This window comes from Hylobates moloch, unplaced genomic scaffold (assembly GCF_009828535.3).
Source record: "Hylobates moloch isolate HMO894 unplaced genomic scaffold, HMol_V3 SCAFFOLD_6, whole genome shotgun sequence".
NCBI lineage: Eukaryota > Metazoa > Chordata > Mammalia > Primates > Hylobatidae > Hylobates > Hylobates moloch.
In genome coordinates, this window is record NW_026652281.1 from 39,755,607 (window position 1) to 39,774,787 (window position 19,181).

Below are 19,181 nucleotides of genomic sequence, written 5' to 3' on the forward strand. Positions count from 1 at the left end.
TCCAGATTTTTTCACCCTGTTAGAATACCATTGCCACAATTACTTATTAATAAAGTGGGAAATATTTGATGAAAACAATTTTAACATTTAAGCCATTTTAAAAATTGAGTTACATCAATTTTAACCTGCTTTTGAAATTCTGTACCTATTCATTTCATCTATAAACATTTACTGAGTATACATATAGGTACTGCTAAACACAACTTTAAAAAATGTTTTAATGTATAAATACACCCAAGTCAAAATTCAGCCAACTTTCAATTAATTATTAAATCAATTACTTGTGCTCCATCTCTCCAACCAAATCCTGTAACAGCTTCTAAATCTCTTTGACCCACCTTTCCCACAAAACCCCATTACATAATAATCCTGTGGTAAGTAATCATTAAGCACCGTTGAATCCCAAGTGACTGAATAAATAAATCTGAGGAATTCTTTTTATTTGCATTAATCATAGTAGATATTTAATTCTTACCTAACTTTATCTTCTCTCTCTTTTTTTATATCCTTCTAGGGCTAGTTCACCCCTGGCCAGTTAGTTTATGCTAAGAAATTAAGACATTCATAATTTAAAAGATAAGTTTGAAATATATATGTATAGTTCTTTCCAAAACCAAATGGAAAATCTAATTTTTATTTACTCCATTTTGGCGTATATATCAACTTCATATGAATATGAACACAGATAACAGTTAAAATATAAGCTAAAAAACACTTTGAAAGTTTAAGCATTGTTTTTTCTCTCCTGATACTGAAGATACTGTGGCCTAATGAAAAAGAGTGTTTCTGGCATCATCCATTGGCTAACGTGATGTGAAATGACTTCATTTAAATGAGCCAAAGAAAAACGGCTATTGATCAGTGGAATCTTGACCTGAATCATTTGGAAAATGATTATAATCATAATCACCTCCTAGCTTACCTGTTTTATAAGTTAGAAATTTATATATGAAATTTATATACAGTATAACATACAACTGTAAATATACTTTAGGTGTCAGATCCATAGAAGAATTTAATAATAATAATGGTTTATTAAGACACTGAAGTTCAGCATGGTAAAATTCATGCCACAGAAAAGCTGGAAGCAAAAATTTACTAATCTACAAAACTGAAGTATTAATGTTATAATTAATATCTATAACTGACATTGTTCTCAGATTCAGAAACTTTTCAACTATTTTGACAGTAAAATCTAAACCTATATAAGCTGAACAAAACCTAAAATATATCTTACACATAAACTACACACAATAATATTATAAGGATTTTCACTGAAGATGTTTTTACAACAAAAAGTTGAAAACCATGTAAAAATGTCACTCCCTCACTCAGAATACTCAACGATTTCTAATTTCACTATGAATTAGCACTGAAGTCCTACACGGGTCTGTATGACTTTACGATCTAACTGCCCATTACTTCTCCGACCCTATCTCCTATTACTTTCTCTCTCTTCAGCTGCACTGGCTTCCTTTTGGTTCCTCCTTTCATCTGCTCTTCCCACTGCCTAAAATATTCTCACCCCAAGTAGTCTCATTTGCTGTCTCAGTTCTTCCAGATATCTGCACAAATGCCACTTTATCAAGGAATCCTTCCTTAACCACACTATGCATAAAAATAACTCCCAGCACTCATTGCCTTATTGCCCCCAATCTTGCTTTTTTTTTCAAAAGAATTTACCACCACATGACATACTATGTATTTATTTATTATTGACTGCCTCCTCCAATTAGAGTAAAAGGCCCGTAACAGTGAAAACAAATTCTATTTTGTTCACTACTGTATCCCCAAAACCTAAAATGATACCTGACACCAGACATTCAATAAATATTTGCTTTTTGAATGGATAAATGAAAAAAAACTGAAGTAACTGTACATTCACTATTATAAAATGATACCTAAGATGCATTAAGTAAAAAAGCAAGATACAGAACACTACTGTTGTATGCTCTAACATTTGTGTAAAAAGAACAGGAGGCATATCATTTACACTGTGGTTTTATTTGCATACAACACTTCTGGAAGATTATCTCTAAGGAAGAGAACTGGGACTCTAAGAAAGGACACTTAGACCCATGTACATGTGCATGTACTACCTATCCAAAGAAATTAAGGTTTTTCCTTTACGAATAAGAAATATGTAAAATAATTCTACAGAAAATCTACAATTCATACTTAAGAACTCAGTGAATATCAATTAATTTACCTGTAAACTAAGGTACATTTTTGGAAAAACTGAAATAGAAGCTGATGTTTTTCTACAGGATTTTATAATATATAAAATATGTTTATACACATTATCTCATTTCAGTGTCACAGAAATCCTGTAAGGCAAAAAAGGTATATATTCATTTCCTCCCTCTATGGAAAAGAAAATTCAGAAAGGTTAAGGAATCTTAACCACGTCTGGCTAATCTTTGTATTTTCAGTAGAGACAGGGTTTCACCATGTTGGTCAGGCTGGTCTCGAACTCCTGACCTCAAGTGATCCACGGGCCTCAGCCTCCCAAAGTGCTGGGACTACAGGCACAAACCACCATGCCTGGCCTGACAATTTTTAGCCAACAAATTAAATGTGATGTTGGTTGAAAACGTAACAAAATAGGATTTTACTGATACTGCTGCTCAATTAAGCAAAACTAAGTAACGTGCAGAGAAGAAAAATCTATGTTGTGTGTTGCTCAAGCAAAAGGGCTTAAACAAAATTTGCAATTTCAGAAACAAAGGCAATTATCATACAGACTAGCTAATTACATTAATAAAGTAGAAATTCATTTTATGGTGCCATCAATTCTAGATATATCTGACATACAAGGGAGATTCTTTCAACAAAAATTATTGTATGTTTTGTCCAAAGCATATATTGTCATAAAGTAAAATAACCAGATTATTCTGAAGTGAAAACAAAGTCCAATTATTTAATTCAGCATATACTGATTGAATATTTATTATATTATTACAACCAGATAACTAAAAAAAGAATGAAGAACATGTCTCTTAATAAATAAATAAATATAATAAGAAAGTCAGCAGCTGATGTTTACTTGGAGATTAGAAAATTTTGATATTCTCATCACTATGAGTCAATAGAGTTCACCCTCCTAATTTGCCCCAGAAGGCAGATTCTTCTACCCCAAAGAGCTAGAATTGAAGTATTATATAAAATAATCCTTAAATTCAAGAACACATAGGCAATTCAAAATGTCTTCAGAATTATTAAACATTTAATCTGTCATTATCCCAATTCAATAAGAAAGAATTTATCTTCTAACTAAGCATTTCCCAAAGTATGCTCCATTACACTATGGTCCCCCCAGGAGGCTCCTTGAAAGGGAATTGGGACAATATTTTCAGAAACACTGCATCCCATATACTATTTCCCCTCTTGGACATTTAATATTAAAGGCTTAGAAAGTTCCTGCAGTCAATATTACTGTTTCTTTTGGCTTCACCCAACGTGACTCAAATTCTGCAACTCACTTCTTAACATGGTACACTTCTTAACATCCCACAAACTAATGGGAAATACACAGAGAAAATAAAGAAGTTATCTAATCTAACGAATCAAATCAATACAACAAAACTCAGACTAGTACTACTGCCAGCCTAGCAAAATAAGTATGACTAACACTGCTAGGAAAACCTTCCATAAATTATCATTGTACTTCTCCTTTTGTAATTACAATGGTCTCAAAGATATTATCTCTAAATGCTCTAAAAATGTGTATTCTTATAGCCCATTTTTTCCTCTTTAATAGAGTACTGCCAAAGTTCAAATGAATTTATTCCCCTCCAGTAGTCTATAAGCTTGATGGTAAAACAGAAAAGACTAATCTTTCCAATGGTATCCTAAGCCTTAGAAACACTCTGTTAAGTTCAGAGAAGTAGAGTGAATCTTTGCAAATAAGGTAAAACAGTGATTTATGGTTTCTAAAGGTTACTCTACTAATAGGCCAAAATTATTTTTATTTTATTTTGAGACTGGCTCTCACTCTGTCACCCAGGCTGGAGTGCGGTGGCACAATAGTGGCACACTGCAGCCTCAAACTATACAGCTTAAACAATCCTCCTACCTCAATCTCCTGAGTATTTAGCATTACAGGCACGTGCCACTACACCCAACTAATTTTTATATATTTGTAGAGACAAGGTTTCGCCATGTTGCCCAGGCTGGTCTCAAACTCCTGAACTCAGGCAGTAAACCCACCTCAGCCTCCCAAAGTGCTGGCATTACAGGTGTGAGCCACCACGTCCAGTCTACCATAATTATTTTTTTAATAATATTAAAGTTTATAAAATGGCAGGGTTTTATTACTGTGGTAGACACAAAGCTATTATTATTTATTATATTCCCTTACAGATGTGTCATTGAAGATGCTTCACTTTTATTTCTGATTCTGCTTACTGTCACTGGCTAGAGGAAATTCCAAAATTTTAAGATTCTATTATCTAACCTATTATGCCATAATCACCTGATTTAACAACCTATCTCCTCAAAGCACTTTTCCTTACACTCCATTCCTCTCTTGATGGCCTCTGTCTTTATTACCCAGCTTTAATTCTTTAATCACCATAATCACTTTCTTATATGCATCTTCCCTCCTCTTCCCCTCTCTTACTTAATTCGTCATACTTATCTAGCATAACCACAGCTTTCCTCATTAGTATAGTTGTGAAGGAAAAAAAAAGAAAGAAATTCATTTTTCACAGTTCTGGGAAGTCCAAGATCAAGGTGCTAGCAGACTTGGCATCTGAAAAGAGCCCAATCTCCAATTCCAAGATGGACCATTGAAGACTACATCCTCCAAAGGGAAAGAATCCTTTGGTTTCACAGGGTGGGGGTGGGGAGGTGGGCAAAGGGGTAAAGGGGAGCCGAACTCCCTCTTTTATAAAGACATTAATTACATCCATAAGGGTGAAGCCCTCCTGACCTAATCACCTCTCAAAGGTCCCACCTCTTAACACTCTTACAATGGCAATTAAATTTCCACATGAGTTTTGGAGAGAACAAATGTTCAAACTATAACAATGAGCTTTAACTCTCATTGACTCATAGAGCTAAAATAAACATCAATACTTCTAAGAACTTGACTATACAACCCCAACCCTGATTAGACATTTGATCATTTGGAACCTTTATAAGAATACCCAATGCATGGCACATTTCAACGGTACAGTTCCTTAAAGCACTCTTCCACAGAAGCATTCACCACCGAACAGTCGGTATTATCAGTAACACTGCCATTAACTAAGATCATGGAACATAATTTATTGTCTCTCCTGCTCTCAAATAATATTTACACAAATTTTCACAATTTTCCATGATACAACAGTTTAATTTTGAGTTCTTCCATTTCTTCCAATATTCAAATAAGTCTCTTATTGAATTATATACCATTTATGACAATGGAATTTATAAAGAGAAAATACCAATAGAACTGCTTACGTGAATTCCAGGCTTTTCTTGTAACATTATTCAAAAAGCAATGCTTAAACAGTCATTTGGGGACAAAATCATCTAAAGTTTTGATTGTTTTCGTTTCCAAGTAAACTGAAAAGTAATATTCTAATTATTAATTGAAAAACTGAATTACACAAAGGTTTCGCCGATACATGTAGACGTATTCCTAAGTTTTAGGAATTGGGCATTGTAAAGATTTCTAACTGTTCTGAAAAAATGCTGTAAAATCTCATTAATTGGCATTAATTTGTAAGAATGCCATGTCTTATTTGTAAAATATCAATTTACTGCTTTAAACTACATATATTATGGTATTCTTTTACAAACAAATCCTTAATGACTAAAAGCATTGCTTCAGCAAATAGGTAAGATCTAATTTATAATTAGTATTTCAACAATTTAAAATAAATTTGATAAAATGAAATATGCAGCACCATCTTGTAAAAATACATAAAGTATTATCACCATTGAATAAATGGACACGAGAGCAGAGCTTGAAGGTGCCAGAAGGCAATTCATTCTCTTAAACTACACTATACACTACCTCAGAAACATTATCTATTCATTAGTTAAACAAAACTTTTCTTCAATGATTATGAAATATTAAACTCCAGATGATCACAATTTTTTTTTTTTTTTTGAGATGGAGTCTTGCCCTGTCACCAGGCTGGAGTGCAGTGGCACGATCTCGGCTCACTGTAACCTCCACCTCCCGGGTTCAAATGATTCTCCCACCTCAGCCTCCTGAGTAGCTGGGATTACAGGCACACACCACCACACCCAGCTAATTTTTTTTTTGTATTTTAGTAGAGACGGAGTTTCACCATGTTGGCCAGGACGGTCTTGATCTCCTGATCTTGTGATCCACCCACCTCAGCCTCCCAAGATGCTGGGATTACAGGCATGAGCCACGGCGCCCAGCCAAGCCTTTAAATAACCAATTCCACAACCTCATTGTAACAGGGAAATATTATAAACCACACTCAGTGAACAAAAGATTTACTAGATAAGATATTCAAAAGCCAAACAAAAGGAAAACATTTCAAAAGTTCCTTTGAAAGAACACATGCCTGATACTTATCAAGAATCATGAAGCAAGAAAGGTAATTTAATAGGGTGCTTGGTACATGTGCTGAGATCCTTATAGCTAGGACAGTGAAGGAGAGCAAGGATTCATAATTCACAAAGTGATGTGTAGATTAATACGGCTCAATATTACTAACAACAACAATAGTTTAATTTTAATATTTAATAGTAATAGTAATAACCACAATTGTTTAAATACTTCATATTCATTTCTACATTTACTGTATTCTCAGATACGGTCTTTTTTTTTTGCCTATGGAGACATACGAATCCACTTAATCAAATCTTACTATTTAGAACCACATAAAGTAAAAATTACTAAAATATCAGCTATAGCATAATTATAATAGTTCTATAAGTTACCCACAGGAAATGACAAGGATATAGCTCAGACTTTTTTAACCTTGGCACTTTTGACATTTTAGCCTGGATAATTTTGTGCTGGGAGTGTGAAGGGAGGGGCTGCTCTGTGCATTCTAAGAGGTTTACCAGCATCACCAATCTCTACCCACTAGATTTGGTTGTGACAATCACAGTGTCTGGAGATACTACCAATGTCCCAGGTATGTGTGTGGGCGGGGGTGGGTGTCACGGGTGGGGAATGACCACTTGGTGAGAGCCACCAGCATACGTATACAGATAGATAGATCAATAGATAGATAATAGAGAAAGGAAAGAGAAAGAAAGAGGAAGAGAGTGAAAAGAGGAAGAGAGAAAGAGAAAGGAAAGAAAAAGAAAAAGGGAGGAAGAGAGAAAGAGAAAGGAAAGAAAAAGAAAAAGGAAGGAAGGAAGGAAAGAAGGAAGGAAGGAAGGAAGGAAGGAAGGAAGGAAGGAAGGAAGGAAGGAAGGAAGGAAGGAAGGAAGGAAGGAAGGAAGGAAGGAAGGAAGGAGATGGGAAGGGAGGGAAAGGAGAGAAGAAGGAGAAAGAGGAAAGAGGAAGGAAAGGAGAGGAGAGTAGAGAAGAGGAGAGAGGGGAGGAAAGAAGAGAAAAAAGAGGAGAGGAGAGGAAAGGAAAGAAGAAGAGAAGGAAGATTTTATACTAGGCATTCTTAAACAGTTAATAAAACTATGAAATAAAGTTGAATTTCAAGTTGGTGAATTTGAATGTATTTATTGTAGTTCAAGGATCACATTTATGAGCAGATAAAAACTTAAACTAAATCAATATTTTGTATTTTAAAAGCAATAAATACACCAGCAATCTCAGATAAATAAGATTCTACTTAAGAAGAAAAAAATTAATAAATAGCTTTCTTCTTATTGCTTACTTCTCTCTTAAGAATAAGACCCTACCTTCCTGCTGTCTCCCAGGAATAAAAACAACTGCAGTCTTTCCTTTCAGTTTTGAAGGCAAGAGAAGAACTTTTTCCTCTGACTCTACAGGTGGCTCCTGAAAGTGCTCTCCAGGTGACCTGAGGTGACTGACAAGTCTATTTTGCATTTACAAACAAGTTTAATAGGACCTGCATATTAACAAGAGTAATAATTTGTTATAGCAAATTGGAATAATTTTTGTATTCACTTATTACCTAGACACTACTCTTCCAAGTTTCTCATTGGATTATTCTTTAGCTTACCATAGATGTAACTGATCGTGCATCTTCTTCATAATTTACTACTGGAGGTGGCTCTTTCCCATCATTTTCTTGCACTTTTTGCTCTAGTAATTCCTTCTGTGCTGAAAACTTTGCTTCAGTGCATCTCAGCTGCTGGACTGACTGTTTCAGTTCTTCAAGTGCCTGCTTTTGGCTTAGCAGAAGCACAGTACTAAAAGAGAATAAATTAAATATAAATGATTTCAACTTCATTAAGAAGACATTAAGGAAACCTCATATATGTAAATTATGCTTTTCTTTGATTTCATTTTTATAAGAGCTCTTTAGAATCATAAAACATATGAAACTAAGCAGATTTTAAGTTATCACAGCATTTATTACATGCTAGCATTAACAAAATATAATGAAGTGTTTGGAGTCAAATCCAAATCCAAGATGCTTTCAAATATATTATGATCTATAGCATTCATTTTATTTTAGCTAAACCATATACCTCACAGAGTAGACACTTAGGTCCAGAGGTGTAGGGCCTAGAATGAATTAAAATAACAGAAGCAGAATCTTCAATTTACTTTAAGTATCAAAGGCAATATAGCTAGGGTCAGATCTGTGCCTAGGGTAAAATAAATAAAATCAAGGTGACAGTCTGGACACCAAGCTTGTGTATATGTTGTGAGGGATGTGTGTCTGGAGGCAAGTGAAACTACTATGACAAGGACTAAGGGCTAAGATGTAATTGGGGGAATGTGTAAAACAACGGTCCCCAAATCTTTCCAATGTCTCCAATACAAACACAGTAGACTTTCCCAACCCTCCTTTAGAGTACAAGGCCACAGGTTGTCTTACTGTGACTTTTTAACCCTTGGAGGCTGCCTTCAATGGGAATTTCAAACTAATTCACCCATATTGAAGCCACAGGTTAACACGTAGTGGTGGTAGGTACTTCTGGAAATAGCCCACACTATATATTACAATAATTTCCAAAAAGGACTGTGCCACGCACTGCTGAAAGTAAGTTATTAATATGTAAGAGACAATAGATTATAAATTAGAGAAAATGTCAAAATTGGAAAATAAGGTCAGAAAATATTATCTTCTTAAATTTAAACTATAAGGCTCAACATAAACTGAATAAATATTCACAGGCAAAAGTAACCCACACTAAGAGAGATTCATTTATACATATGATGCTGATCAATATTTTGAAAACTAAATTCCAACTTAATTGAGCACAGGGCAAATCTCAGTGACTGCTATAAAGAAAGCTGTAATCTCCTTATTGTAACAAGTTTCAGGTGAGTGTCCTAACAGTAGAGAAAAAAGCCTAAGAAAAGTAAAACTAATGAGTAAGAACATTTGTAACAGACCTAGTAAAATCCAGAAGACAGACCTCTCCAGTGGAATTCAATAAATGGTAAACAGCATTTACATCATTATCATTCAACAGTCTGTGATCTGTGTTCTAAATCCACACAGACTTCTTGATAAATTCACGCTGGTTTATTTATTAGTTAGTAACTTCTTTTTAATAATAAATTAGCATTTCTGATTTCTCAGTAATCTCTTAAGAGAAAGTTGATTTTTTAAAAGAATCACTTTAGTGAACATAAATTTATAAGGACCAGGTCCTGGAAAAGACTGCACCCACTGTGTACTTAAAGCTTCCAGAGGGTTTCCTCTTTGTATGTCCTAGCTACCAAGAAAAAAAAAAAAGACTCCAACAATGACAACAATACAAGAAATAATTTAAAACATACAAGTTAAAGTGGAAAAATATATTTTCATGTACATCCGGAATATCAGTCATAAAAAGGTGAATGATTTCAAAAATGTGGGCAAAATCAACAGGGAGGTATACTTCAAAATAATAATACTCTAAAGTAATACTGTTACAGTAATTTTACACAAACAAATTTCATAAAGACTACCAGGAAAAATAAAAAAAAATTAAAAGAATAAAAATGAACTTTGCAAAATGAAATCAGAAATGACAAGGCACAAAGCAAGTAAATATTAACTGAACATCTGAATATAATTCAAAAACATTTATTTATCGAAGTAAATAATATACATTTTACTCTCTTAAACCTATGGTCAGCTGAATAACGTCCCCCAAAAGATAACCACATCCTAATGCCCAGAACCTGTAGTGTTTTTCAGCTTACATGGCAAAGAAACTTTTCAGATATCATTAAGTTAAGGATGTTGAGATGTCAGATTATCCTATATTATCCAGGTGAACCTAGTGTAATCATAAGAATACTTATAAGAAGGAGGCAAGATGAACAATGTCAGAAAAGGTGATGTGACAATGGAAACGGTAGAAGAAAAGGCAGTGTAACTTGGGACCAAGAGTGAAGTAATGAGGACAGCCCCTAGAAACTGGAAAAGGCAAAGGAAGCAAATTCTCCCCTAGAGTGTCTAGAAGAAACCAGCCCTACAAATACCATAGTTTTAGGCCAGTAAAACTGATTTCTGACTTGTGACCTCCAGAACTATAAGAGAATAAATCTGGGTAGTTTTAAGCTACTGTATTTGTGGCAATTTGCTACAGCAGCAAGACGAAAGTAATACAAACCCTGATGGAAAACATATACATTTTATGTTCATCTAAAAGGAAAAGATTAAACCATTTTAAAAAGTTAAAATTTTGAAAAAAAGATTTCAAGTCATATACATTCTCAAGTTTAGAGAAACAGCTTAATTTTAACAAATGACTTCTCACGATGTTTCTGATCTGTATGCCTTACTGTTATTTCACCTTTATTTTAACCTGGATAATAAATGGGATCTTCCAAAATGATTCTAAAACATTTGTAAAATTTTTAAAAATCACTAATAACTGATTCTCTAACTGCAACAATCCATTTTCTCTAATCCTCACTGGGAACCTGAATAGCCCAATATGATTTGGCTGTGTCCCCATCCAAATCTCAAATTGCAGCTCCCATAATTCCCACGTGTCATGAGAGGGACCTGTTGGGAGGTAATTGAATCATGATGGTGGGTCTTTTCTGTGCTGTTCTAGCGGCAGTACATAAGTCTCATGAGATCTGGTGGTTTCATAAGGGGGGAATCCCCTGCAGATGCTCTCTCTCTCTCTCTCTCTTGCCTGCTGCCATGTAAGATGCGTCTTGCTTCCACTGCACCTTCCACCATGATTGTGAGGCCTCCCCAGCTATGTGGAACTGTGAGTCAATTAAACCTCTTTCGTTTCCCTTGTCCTCTTTCTGGTGCAGCCCGCGGCACCAGCACCATGCTCTTCTGTTCTTTTTTCAGGTCCCTTGTGGGCAAGCATGTGGTCGTGGAACTCAAGAATGACCTGAGCATCTGTGGAACCCTCCATTCTGTGGATCAGTATCTCAACATTAAACTTACTAATATTAGTGTCACAGACTCTGAGAAATATCCTCGTATGTTATCAGTGAAGAACTGCTTCATTCAGGGCTCAGTGGTCCGATACATGCAGTTACCAGCAGACGAGGTCCACAAACAGTTGCTACAGGATGCAGCAAGGAAGGAACCGCTGCGGCAGAAACAGTGAGGGCTCCTCCTCCTCTTCCCCCGCTTCCTCTTTCATTGGTGACCCCAAGTCCCAGCCTGAACCCCTAACGTCCAATACTTGAAGAGGGTTTGTTTGTTTGTTTACTAATGATGGTTTTGTGGGGTTTTTTAAGGGATGAGTAGATGAGAGGAATAATAGAGAACAGCTATCCTCTGTTGAGAAGGTGAGAAAAAGCAGGCTGGGAAACTTCAAAGCCTTCCAGTCCCCAGCACCTGCCTTTCTTGCTACTATCCTGGAGATGGTGGAAGAGTTTCCTAGGTCTTTCCAGGGCAGCATGTGATTCATTTGGAGATGGAAGGAATCTGTCCCACATTGGGAATAAAATTTATGATGCAGGTAAAAAAAAAAAAAAAAAAAACCTCTTTCCTTTATAAATTACCAACTCTTGGGTATGTCTTTATTAGCAGTGTGAAAACAGACTAATACAGCCCCCTACCAGTTTTATTTATTATTTAAATATCTGTTCATGGAGTCCTCCACTGCAAGTAGGAACACTTTCTTTAAAAGATGACTATTCATTGGTTTTTATGCTCTTAGAACCATCCAAGAGCAAGCTCTTATGACCATAAGGCCTTTTTTTCTCTTTCCTTTTGCTTGCCCCACACAGTTGCCTTTAGTCTTGCTCCTGTTAGTCATTCAGCCGCTCACACAAATATGGGGGGAGACTTATGGGGACACTGTCACCTAGAATGCTGAACATGCTGTCTCTGGGATGTTTTTGTTCTTATTGCTGTTGTTTCCATGTGGTATCCTCATTACTATGTCTGCTTCTGTGAGACATTTTGGCCAGATTATAAAACTACATCACAAGACCTCCTACTTCTAGGAAGATACAATGTACAGACTCTGCAGAAAAGAGTTAACACAGATTTGAATGTAAAATCTCAAACTATTAAACTTTTAGAAAAAAAAAAAAAGAAGAAAACCTTTGAGATCTAGGACTAATAGAATGTACTGACTCTGCAGAAAAGAGTTAACAGATTTAAATATAAAATCTCAAACTATTAAACTTTTAGAAAAAAAAACAAACAAAACAGAAAAAAAGCTTTGAGATCTAGGACTAGGCAAAGACTACTTAGACTTAACACCAAAGCCCCAACCACAAATCTTAAAAGAAATAAAATGGACTTTTTTTTAAAGACTAGTCAAGTGCAGTAGTGACAATGGGAGAAGGAGTAAAACAAGGAGCTCAATCTATAACTGACTGTGAACAATCAATTGAGTTATCCACTCTTCGGACCAGCCTAAGATGGACTTCATTAAAATTAGAACATTTTGTTCTATGAAAGACCCTGTCTCTTGAGAAGATGAAAAGACAAGGTAAAGACTGGGAGAAAACTATTTACAAATGACATATCTGTCAAAGAAATAGAATATATAAAGAACTAGACTATATAAAGGTCTAGAATATATAAAGAGTGCAAGAGTAAAAAAACAAAACAAAACAAAACAACCAAACATCCAATTAGAAAATGAGCAAAAGAGCTGAACAGGTATTTCACAAAAACAGGATATACAAGTGACAAACCAGCACATTGAAAAGATGTTCCAGAACATCATTCATTAGGGAAATGCACATTAAAACAACAATGAGATATCACTACACATCTTTTAGAATGGCTCAAATATAACATAGTGAAAAAGTGACAATACCAAATGCTGGCAAGGATGAGAAAAAACTGGATCACTCACACATTGCTGGTGGAAATGTATAATAGTACAAAACTAAACTAAACATGCAATTACCATACAATCAGCAACGGTGATCCTAGGCAGTTACTCCACAAAAGTTATAACTTATGTTCACAGAAAAACCTATACATAAATGTTTGGAGACCTTTATTTGTACTAACCCCAAACTAGAAACAAACCAGACATGCTTCAAAGGGTGAATAATTAGACAAATTTTGATATATCCACACTGTTAGGGGTTGAATTGTATCCCCCAGGAAGATATGCTCAAGTCCTAATGCCTGAAAACTCAGAATGTGACCTTATTTGGAAACAGGGTTGTTTCAGATGTAGTTAAGATGAGATTATACAGGAACAGGATAGGCCATTAATGGAAAAGACTGTTGCCCTTATAAAAAGAGGAAAATTTGGATACAGAGAAGAGACACACAGGCAGAGGGTCATATGGAGAAAGAGGCAGACACTAGAGTAAACCTTCTACAAACCAAGGAATGTCAAGGATTGTCAGCCATCACCGGAAGCTAGGAGACAGGTATGAAACAGATTCTCCTTTGGAGTTCTCAGAAGGAACCAACACTGCCAACACCTCATTACATACTTTTACCCTCCAGAACTGAGAGAGAATAAATTTAATAAATAAAATTTGTTGCTTTAAACTACCCACTGTGCAGTATTTTATTACAGCAGCCCTAAGAAACTGATACACATACCATGGAACACTGTATTACTCAACAGTAAAAAGGAATGAACGTAGCTGGATGAATCTCTGAAGAATTATGCTGAGTAAAAAGCCAATGCCAAAAGGTTACATACAACATGACTCCATTTATATAACATTCTTGAAAAAACAGACTAATGGTTTCTAGGGGTTACTAAGGAGGTAGATGGACTGAAGGAAGTGTGGCTATAAAAGTATACAACATGAGAGATCCTTGTAGTGATGGAAATGCTCTGTATCTTAACTGTATAATGTCAGTATCTGGGTTGTGATATTATTTTATGGTTTTACAAGATGCTACCATTGAGGGAAACTGAGTATAGGGTACACTGGATCTCTCTGTATTATTTCTAACAACTAAATGTCAATCCATAATGATCTCAAAATAAAACGATTAATTAAAAAGCATGTATCACCGCTGCTACATCGTGCTTCCTCTGGTGAGGTGAGGAATTTTTTTCATTATTTTTGTAGGTACATAATAGGTGTATATATTTATGAAGTACATGAGATATTTTGATAAAAGCATGCGATGTGTTATAATCACATCATGGTAAAGTGGGTATCCATCACCTCAAGCATTTATCCTTTGTTACAAACTATCCTATTATACTCTTTTAGTTATTTTAAAATGTACAATTAAATTATTATAGACTACAGTTACCCTGTTGTGCTATCAAATATTAGGTCTCATTCATTTGCCCAGCACTTCCCACTACCCGTCCCAGCCTCTGGTAACCATCCTTCTACTCTCTATCTCCAGGAGTTCAAATGTTTTAATTTTTAGCTCCTACAAATAAGCGAGAACATGCAAAGTTTGTCTTTCTCTGCCTGGCTTATTTCACTTAACATAATGACCTCCAGTGCCATCCATGCTGAAAATGACAGGATCTCATTCTTTTTTTAATGGCTGAATAGTAGTCCATTGTGTATAGGTACCACATTTCCTTTGTCTGTTGATGGACACTTAGGTTGCTTCCGACTCTGACTACTGTGAATAGTGCTGCAATAAACATGGGAGTGTAAATATCTTTTGGATATACCGACTTCCCCTCTTTTGAGTATATACCTCCAGTGAGATTGCTGGATGGCATGGTAGCTCTATTTTTAGTTTTTTCAGGTACTTCCAAACTGTTCTCCATAGTGGTTATACTAACTGAGGTGAGGTTTTTATCCTGTCATATGTCTTGGGCTCCTACCTAAATAATCTGTTTTGGAGGAAGGTCTTTTTTATTCCCCTTCAGGACTTGAAAGTTTCTACTGTATTGTACCATACTGACAATCAATTAGACACTCAGAGACACTATCCTAATACCAAGAATAAGATTAAAATGTAAATTTCCTGGTTTTGATTTTTAGTGGTTTTTAAGGATAATGAGACTTGCAGGGGGTGTATGCCTCTAGTCCTAACATTTTAAAATCAACATGTCTGATCATGAAATCAATTAGAAAAATTCATTTCTTCCAATTAATCCCATTTCAGCCTTTATCTGAGAGCCATAATCTCTCATATACGAACATGTTCCTTTTGTTCAATAATTACTGAAAAAAATGTATTGCTGGTCTCACTATGTAAAATACTATACAATTATGTTATGTTTATAATACCATTGAGCAAACAAGCAATACATACTTCAGTAAGTAGAAATTATAGTAAATGTATGATTATTTAGTACATGATGCATAGGAGGCCATAAATAAATTTAAAATGTGGAAGCTTCCAGGACCCTTGCATGTGCTACTTCCTATCTCTGAATGCTCTTTCCATGCACTCTTCACATGCAGGGTATCTCTGCCCATCTCCTAGGAGACCTCTGACCATCCTTCTTAAGTAGCTGTTCCTCTGTTATTCTTCTATCTGAACCCTTATTTCATAGCAATGATCATAACTGGTAATTATTTTAATTTTGTATTGGTTTCCTCCACAAAAGTGTAACTTTCATGAGCCATGTGACCATACATGTCTTACCTCTCACTGCATTCACAGCATCTGGTAAATGCACAATCAACATTGTTGAATGAATTCCCTATTTACATAGCATGTTTTTTTAAATCACATAATTCAAAAACTCTGAGCCAAAGGAAGAAAAGAAAGGTTCCTGAATTTCAAAACTAGAACACTATTCTAGATTATTAAGTCTTACCTTTACCAGGAGCTAGATGTGACATTTTGCAAGTCTCTTAAAATTTCTGGAATTCATATGTCACATTGTTTGAAAGGCAGTGAGGCTAAATCAAATGATCTCTTAAGATTCTGCATGGCTCTATGATTTTATAATATATAAGGTATTTTTAAATACTAAGTGATAATGGTATAAAACAGGTTAAGACAATACAAAATTAAATAATCATTTACTTTTTGTAAATCAAACCAAGCATTCAAACCAACAGTAACACCACTAGCTCTTTATGCCACCAAGTCATAAATGACATATGCTTGGTATTTTTTCCCGTAACTTTTTTCTAATACAAAAGTCAACGACCACAAATCAGGAAAAAGATTGGTATTATTTCCATTTGAATAAACAGGCTTTAGAAGTAATGAGTGAAGGTATATATACTAGACTGATACTCTGTGTTGGATTAAAGTATATTTAGTGTATATTATACAATACAAAATTTTAGTGTATTAAATATACTAAATGCACCAAGTACACTAAAGGTATTTAATTTAGCATATTTAGTGCATTTAATACATTAAAATTTTTTTATAAAAATTTCAAATGGTTGGTTTTATTCCTTTCATTCTGTATTTTTTAAATAAAATTCTGTGATAGCTACATTTCAGCTAAGACTTGCATTACTTATATAAGCTTGAACTCTGTTTTTGCTAATGTGTCAATTTAAAATCACATAAAAGCCATTCTTGTAGTTTACTTTTCACTTCATATTATTCAATTACAGGAATCAAAGCTATCAAATGATTTATCATATAATTTATTTTTTCACTGTCATTAGATGTTTTAGAGACATGGATATATTAAACTCAAATTATAAAAATTCGGTTTTAGTCTCATATTTTGATATGACAAATACTGTTATTTCTATTAAGTAAACATTCAATATAATTCCATTAATTTAAAAATAATTTAAGAATGTAAATATCTAACATAGACTATTTTTGACATTCGGGAAGAAATGTAGTCTTAAGTAATAGTACATGAAACTAACAGTGTTGAGAAGTAAAGATAATGTAAGCTTATTATTAAAACTAGATAAAAATCGCTTTTAATTATATATGCATATTTAAACATACATGTGTAGATATATACACATGTACACAATAAAAGGAAATATTCAAGAAATATTAAGAAATTAAAATGCAAACATTTGCCCTGGAATCCCTTTCAGACTATGTGTTTAGCAAAATCTGTTAACATATAATTCAAAGGCAAACTTCCACCCTACCAATGTCTGTATTTAATGAAATTTAGCAGTAACTCTTTAGTCATATAAATATGCTTAACATTTTCAAGATTATACCTTGACTCTAACAATAAAAACTCCATGGTAACAAAGGTTAACAAGAGTTGGGTTAAACAGGTCTCACCCCCTGAAAAGCTTGGCATACTTACCCCAGCTAACTTATCCTCTAAAGAATGCTGTTAAAATCATAAGATCAAGCAAATGATATGATCAAAAAGACAGAAGCTATGGAGTCAGCAACTCATGTCTTTTCTACCATTTACTATGTATGTGATTGTAAGTAAGTTATCTAAACTCTCAAAGACCTGAAGGTAAAACACAAGCTACTACACAAAAGGCACAGAAAGATAACATTCAATGAGTTAACACACACACACACACATATATGTTTATATATGTTATATATAATATATATATAAAAAATATCCAGCATAATATGTAACACAAAGTAAAAACTCAAGAAATGTTACTTTCCATATATCCACTACCCTTCAAGGCTCCTCTCTTATATCCATTCTCATATCCTGATAAATATAAACAGGTAGAGGAACATGGATTATACACCCATTATGTAGCTAAAAAGAGAGGCAAAGATTTGAGTCAAGAAAACATGCAAAAATTCAAATAATCTCATAACTTCTAGATTAGGGAGCCCTTAAAGATCATCTCCTCCAACAACTTATAGCCAGACATTCTGGTGAGATGGTTAGTACTTTCAATTTTCCTTCTTTATATCCAGGAAATTTTAAAATAGGAGTCATTATAATGTGTGCTTTTGCAAAATTGTTAAAAGTAGAACCACTTGGTCATCTATAAACATGTGAAGAGATTCATCCACAAACACAGAAAAGCAAAATATAATTCTTTTGTTTAATTTTATACAATGGGTGATGTTTTATCATTCAAATAAAATCTTCTGTTAATGCAATATTAAAAATTTGCAGATTTAGTAAAGGAATGATCAGAGTAACTCAAATTTTCCTGTTCTCGCCTTTACAGGGCTCATCGATTCCCATTTAATGTCGCAATGGATTGAATGTTTGTATGCTGCCAAAATTCAGATGTTGAAAACCCCTAATACAATGGTATTAGGAGGTGGGGGCCTTTGGAAGGTAATTAAGTCATGAAAGTAGAGCCCTTATCAATGGGATTACTGCCATTATAAAAGAGATCCCGGGGAGCTCTTACCCTCTTTCTGCCACATGAGGATACAATGAGAAGACGGCAGTCTGCAGTCTGGAAGAGGGTCCTCAAAAGAACCCAATCATGCTGGCACCCTGATTTCAGACTTACAGCCTCCAGAACTGTGAGAAATAAAGTCTGCTCTTTATTAAATTACCTAGTCTATGGCACATTGTTATAGCAGACCAAACTGACCCAGACAAAAATTTAACACCAAGTTGTAATAACAGCTATAGTATAAATGAGAAAAGTAGCCCTCTAAAATTTGACGTGGTATAATAGAATAGATGATGTTGCCATTCACTGAAATAAAGAATACTAAGAGTGAACTAGGTTAGGCTGAGTTTGGTTGGGTTGTATTGAGATTTTTAAGTCAGCCTTTAGACATTGGGAATTTAGGATACTTCTAAGACGTTCAAAAAGGCATGTCAAGTAGGCAATTGGTTACATGGCCACAGAGTTCAGAAAATAAATCTGAGAGAGAGTAATAAAT

General features: G+C 34.6%; 2 protein-coding genes across 6 annotated transcripts in view; one reads left to right on the forward strand and one right to left on the reverse strand.

Moving 5' to 3' along the window:
* FER (FER tyrosine kinase) overlaps positions 1 to 19,181 on the reverse strand; it is a 461,875-nt gene that overhangs the window by 304,922 nt on the left and 137,772 nt on the right. For 4 of the 5 annotated variants that reach the window (XR_009214069.1, XM_032156698.2, XM_058440644.1 and 1 more), the window contains one exon: positions 8,127 to 8,316. Coding sequence is in view for 3 of the 5 variants with exons in the window: in XM_032156698.2 (XP_032012589.1) it covers positions 8,127 to 8,316 (190 nt within the window). In the remaining 2 variants the exon portion in view is untranslated. Of the gene's footprint in view, positions 1 to 7,842; positions 8,013 to 8,126; positions 8,317 to 19,181 lie in introns of all 5 variants that reach the window. The other variant, XR_009214070.1, reaches the window with a different exon arrangement.
* LOC116470956 (U6 snRNA-associated Sm-like protein LSm2) lies at positions 11,350 to 11,649 on the forward strand. Its single transcript, XM_032755880.2, has one exon. It carries the CDS (start codon positions 11,362 to 11,364, stop codon positions 11,647 to 11,649), a length of 288 nt encoding a protein of 95 aa, XP_032611771.1. The 5' UTR covers positions 11,350 to 11,361.